At 45.3% G+C, this 6,000-nt stretch overlaps 1 protein-coding gene across 47 annotated transcripts in view; it reads left to right on the top strand.

Moving 5' to 3' along the window:
- Positions 1 to 6,000, top strand: part of Ppip5k1 (diphosphoinositol pentakisphosphate kinase 1) — a 45,097-nt gene that overhangs the window by 36,304 nt on the left and 2,793 nt on the right. For 43 of the 47 annotated variants that reach the window (XR_001783059.2, XR_001783061.2, XR_001783060.2 and 40 more), the window contains one exon: positions 2,582 to 2,695. The exons of the other annotated variants lie outside the window; for them this stretch is intronic. Coding sequence is in view for 36 of the 43 variants with exons in the window: in XM_030251779.1 (XP_030107639.1) it covers positions 2,582 to 2,695 (114 nt within the window). In the remaining 7 variants the exon portion in view is untranslated. The remainder of the gene's footprint in view (positions 1 to 2,581; positions 2,696 to 6,000) is intronic. 47 annotated transcript variants of the gene reach the window in all.

Genomic DNA, 6,000 nt, shown 5'->3' with positions numbered 1-6,000 from the left:
ATAAATGAATGAATGAATGAATGAATGAATGAATGACTGTCAAATCCTCTGAAGCTGGAGTCATCTGCAAGAGCAACAAGTGTTGTTAATCACTGAGCTGTCTCTCCAGTCCTTAGACACCCTTTTATACCTCCTAGGATCACCTGGCCTGAGGTGGTACTGCCCGTGTGGGCTGGGCCCTCCCACTTCAATCAGTAATCAAGAAATTGCCCCATGACTTTCCTATAGGCCACTCTAATGGAGACCTTTTTCAGTCGAGGGTCCCTCTTCCGGATGACACTAGCTGGGTTAAACTGACAGAAACACTCATCTGTCCTCAGTTCGTTGGTGCCGCTGGTAAAGCAATTTCTTTTTAACAAGGCTGTTGGAGTTCTGACCTAGGCTCTAGTTGTCAGCCTGTGAGCAAGTGCCTTGACCTACTCAGCCAGCTCCCTCTTCCCCATTTGATACTTCTTGAAATAAAAGAGCCAAACTCTTCTTCTCCCAGCTCCTCACTGAAAACAAAAATCTGCTTGTAGAGCTTAACGCCAGAGTAATTATCCCTTCCTCCCTTTTTAAAGGTTGTGCTTGCTATCCAGCACCAGTTTGTAGAGAGTATCACGCAGATGGCACTCATGTTTCCCCTTTGCTTACATTTTGTGGCAGAAGAGCCTCTTGCAGCTCACGGTGAGCTGTATGATGGAATAGCTGAGGCTATTGCAGTGGAAGCTTGTATTTTATAGCGTTTTAATTTAGAGTAGGTCAAGAAGATATTTGAAAACTCATCCTGGCTTTGTTTTAGAAAACAAATGAACAAACAGACAACCTCAGGTGCTAATTTACTTGCTCTGTTTGTGGGAAGAAGTCTGAGTCTACCTGGGTTTAAAGGCTTCCATGAAAGGGGCTGGTGCTGGCTGGTGTGCTGTGTTCTTGTTGGAGCATGGGCCTCAGTCCTATAACGTCATCTTCCTCTTTAGTGTCAGCCGCACGGTTGATGTTGATGGGACATGTTTTTCTGAAAGTGGGCAGACCTGCACAGTTGTTACTTCTCAATGAAACCTAAATATAGAAAAGTAAATAAAAGAATTGTTTGTGGGAAAAAAAAAAAACCCACAGTTGGACAACCACAAAGACATAGAAGTGGCTTTAACAACATACAACTGGGGCTGGTGCGATGGCTTAGCAGGTAAAGGTAGTGGCTATCATGCCTGATGATATGAATTTGATCCCTGGGACCTACATGATAGGAGAGCACCAACTCCCCTAAGTTGTTTCCTGATCTGACGTCACCCACATGCTTTGGGTTGTCTATGCACACACGAGCACACATATACACACATAAACACCAAGGACCTGAGTCTGATCCCATTACCCTCATAGCAGGTTACAGCCATCTGTCACTCCAGTTCTAGAGAATCCAAAGTCCTCTAAAATTCTCTTCAGGCACCAGGCATGCATGTGGCGCACAGAGATACATGTGAGCAAACATATATACACGTAAGGTTAAATTTAAAAAGTCGGAGACCAATCCCAACCAGCACCAGGGAGGTGAAATCGGGTGATCAACAGTTCAATTGCATTCTCAGCAGCATAGGGAGGTTTAAGTCAGATGGTGATACACAAGACCTTGTCTCAAAACAAACAAAACCCTAAGACTTCCTAACAATAAATAAAATCACAAAAAAAAAAAAAAGTCGGAGACCAATCTGAGAGCACATTTGGCACCGACCTCTGACCTCCACACAAGTGCATACACACGTGCACACCTCCACACAAGTGCATACACACGTGCACACATACATGAACATATATGCATGTTTACACACACCCACACAAAAAAGAGAGAATAAAAGAATATTACTTCTTCCCAAGGTAGTTTATAAATTTAATATGATCCAATGAAACCCAATTCTGTAGGTTTTATTGAAAAACTAGGAAAAAGTATGTTAAAAAGAAAAAAAAAACAAAAACCAAACAAATCAAAGTTGGGATTAAGGGCCTGCAGTGCCACACTGGGCAGAAGACAGGAAATTTGAAAGCAGCAGGAGAGAATCAAGTGTTCACTTCCAAAGCAACTCGAAAGGTTTTTTACGTTTCTCTGTTGGGGATAAGGCTCAGTGAAGGCAAAGGGCGGCCTGTGGGGAAATCTCCTCTCCTTCCACCATGTGGGCCCTGGACCCAAACTCAGGTCACCAGCCTTGGCAGCTGGCTGCTCAGCCCTCGGAGCTGGCACCTACTTTTTTAAAAGTACATTTAGAATGAAACATGTGTATGTGTGTGTGACAGGAGTCAGAAGGGGGTCTATCTGTTGAAAAGTAGGGTAACAAGGGAGAGGGACAGGACAGAGTAATGGGGGTGGCAGATAAATGTGAACACATTACAAAAATGCCATCATTAAACCCATTATTTGTAAACAAGCAAATTAGTAATTGTATATTTGGAAAGAATCATAAATTTTAAAAAGTGACAAAGGTTTGGGTCAGGGTCTTGAGGGTAGCGTTTTTTTCAGTCAGAGGGAGGGTAAAGTGGCCGTGGTTAGGTTGAGAGCCTGGATGATTTGCCATGGCCTTTTATTCACATGCCTCTCCCTCCACCGAAACAGCCCTCTTTGACTCTATGCACAACCATCAGGCCTCAGATAGCCCGTTCTCCCCACCCCGCACTCTTCATTCGCCACCCCTGCAACTTCGGCATCGCTCTGAAAAGCCACCTTGGTGTAAGTAAACTTTTTTAGTTTCCTAATCAGAAACCAAGAGGGATGGAGGGATCGGTGGATAAGAGAGCTGTGCTGTGAGAGTTAAGATAAGGGTTAAAAACTGGGACCAAGGCTGAAGTGGTGGCTCAGCAGTTAAGAGCATGCCGTGCTTCTCCAGAGGAACCCCATTTGACCCCCACATTCTGTGACTCACAACTGTCTGCAAATCTGACACACACACATCCTCCCCGCCCACACACACCACACACACTAAAAAAATAATAAAAGCCAGGCAGCCATACCCGCCTTTAATCCTAGCACTCCGGAGGCAGAGGCAGGCGAACCTCTGAGTCAGCCTGGTCTCCAGAGTGAGTTCCGGGGCAGCCAAGGCTCCACAGAGTTTGTCTTGAGAAAAACAAAAACAAAAACAAAACAAAGCAAACAAACCCCACCGTGAGTAGCTGGGTACTGGGGTTCCCTGTGGAGGCAGAGGTGGAGTTGGAGTTGGAGTTGTAAGCAGCTTGAGGTACACAGCAAGCTCAAGACTTCCCTGGGCTCCTGGGCTCCTTCAAAAGAGGAAGATGGGAATGGCCGTTCTGGGAAGCAGTCTCCTGTGCTATTTTCAAGTCAAAGCAAACAGTCTCTTCACCTCTGTCCTCCAGCCCCACTGAAGAGTCTCCTTCTAGACAGTGACTCCCAGGACCTTTTACATAAAGAGGGGTGAGACTCTTCACCTGTCTTCACCTGACCTCCCTGTTGGCCTCTCTACAGAGATCCTTGCTGACAGTGACTAGAAGACAGCCTAGATACTTAGAAGTAGATAGGAAAGCTAAGAGCTAGAAAAGTCTCCATCAGGCCTGCATATGCTGTGACTCTGGCCCATGGAGGCAGAGGCTGAAGGTCACTGAAGGTTTGAGACCATCGAAGGGCTATATGGAGCAAGACTTTCTCAAAGCACAAATAAAAGAACAAGAAGAGAGAGAGCAGAGCCCGCTGCTCCGTGCCCTTCCTCAGGTCTCTGCTCTCACGTGGTTGCTCTCAGAGGAGCGGCTTCTCCCCACGTGTCTGTTATCCTTAGCCTCTCACAGGTTGTCCTGTGACAATAGGAACAGTGACTGCAAGTTCTTAGGGTTGGGACACTGGTGGTGGCAGGCAGGCACCAGTAAGGAACAAATCTTCTCCTTAGCATCCTGCCTACAGGCATGGCTGAGACCACACAGCCCTTCATGGAGCGTGTGGCGTGAGGCTGGCACGTCAGCGCTGGGCTACAGGACTGGGCTACTTTCTAGCACCCTGTGTGGGGAAAATTATTTGTTTCCTTACACCAGGAGAACAATGTCCTCAATTTAAGCTCACCGGGTGCCTTTTCTCTGTCTCCTGGGGGGTTAGGAGCACTCTTAGCCCCCAACTCTCCTGTTCCTTCCTGACCATCTTTGCTTCCTAGGAGTGAGGCCATTACTGAGTATTAAGGCTCCCTCTGTAACCGAGGAAAACTCAGCTTGCTTCTTTTTCTTTCTTATTATCTCCACCTAGTAGCAGACCTGCACTGGAAAACACCTTCGCTGAAGTGTCTACACAAGAAACACATTCTGTGTCTGCAAACCTTGTTGGACCAGCAGGGCGTGGTGGCGCACGCCTTTAATCCCAGCACACGGGAGGCAGAGGCAGAGGCAGAGGCAGGCGGATTTCTAAAAAGGATCAGCCTTGGTCAGATTCTCTTTGATACAGTGTCTTCCTGTTTCCAGAACCTGTCACTGTTGATAGATACTGTAGTGCTTTAGTGATAGCTGAAATTCCACTGACAAATATGACACTTATAAAAGGGAACTTTAACTACTATAGACCCTATCATCCTTCCTGTAGACTTTAAGGTCCTTGTTATTTTTATTATTTTTAGCTTTTTTTTCTTTTCTTTCTTTTCTTTTTTCTTTTTTTTTTTTTTGAGACAGAATTTCTCAGTGTAGCCCTGATTGACCTGGAACTCAGAATTCTGTCTCTTTCTACCTCCTGAGTGTTGGATCAAAGGTGTGTGCCACCACCCCTGGCTGACCTAGATGGATGGATGGTTTCTGTGAATTCCTGAATCATATGTAAAGATCAATGTAAACAGTTATATATGTACCTTTTTCCTGGAATATAATCCATTCTTTCTACAAGAACCTTACTGTTGTCTGTGACACCCCCCCCCCACACACACACACAAATACCCTGAAGCATTGTCATTTGGGAATTGTATTATAGTCTTCCATCTTTAGGTGAAAGAAAAAAAGAAAGTGAATTTTTCCCCACACAGGGTGCTAGAAAGTAGCCCAGTCCTGTAGCCCAGCGCTGACGTGCCAGCCTCACGCCACACGCTCCATGAAGGGCTGTGTGGTCTCAGCCATGCCTGTAGGCAGGATGCTAAGGAGAAGATTTGTTCCTCACTGGTGCCTGCCTGCCACCACCAGTGTCCCAACCCTAAGAACTTGCAGTCACTGTTCCTATTGTCACAGGACAACCTGTGAGAGGCTAAGGATAACAGACACGTGGGCAGAAGCCGCTCCTCTGAGAGAACCACGTGAGAGCAGAGACCTGAGGAAGGGCACGGAGCAGCGGGCTCTGCTCTCTCTCTTCTCCTTGTGGTTCTTTCCTGGTGTCTTCATTTACAGGTTTACTTTTTCATTTTCTGCCTTTACCAGAGCTTGCCAGGTAGTCCAGGGTAACCTTGAACTTTCGGTGCTCTGTGGTGCTACAGTTGAAGGTGTGAGCTGCCATGTTTCAGTCCTGATTTATAAAAGTTTTCTACATTCTCTTGTTTAATTCTAGGGATATCTCTTGCTCCAAAAATACACTGATTTCTTTAAAAGAGTGATTTGTTACTTGATCTTAGCCAAAAGGTCAAGATCTGCTAAAGAAAGGATTCTTTTTTTGTTTTTTGTTTTTTTTTTTTTTAGTTTAGGCCATGTTGTATTATAGTTGATATAAAATTGCACATATTTAATATATGTAGTCTGATACATTTTGACCTAATACCTACACCCAAGCAACACTATTCTACCGAGTTCTCATACAAATGACAGAGTTGCCATGGATCCCAGCAGTCTGTCTTCTCAGTATAGTTTCCATGCACTTGAGATTGGTTTTAAGAAGAACCAGAATTCTCATGTTCACTGCAGTTGTATTCATGGTAGCCTAAATATGAGAATTACCTCAATGCTCATTTGTTGAGGAAAATCTGGGTGCATCAAGGGGACCTTGAGCTGTTTCCTCTTCAAAAAGTAGCAGATCTCCAAGAGAGGACAGCCTCAACTGTGGTCCAAGCATGGGGGCGGTCATCCCAATTTAGA

The sequence above is a fragment of the Mus musculus genome, chromosome 2, assembly GCF_000001635.26.
Source record: "Mus musculus strain C57BL/6J chromosome 2, GRCm38.p6 C57BL/6J".
Lineage (NCBI taxonomy): Eukaryota > Metazoa > Chordata > Mammalia > Rodentia > Muridae > Mus > Mus musculus.
Note: the sequence above shows the minus strand (reverse complement) of the source record. Positions and strands in the feature narration are given on the sequence as shown.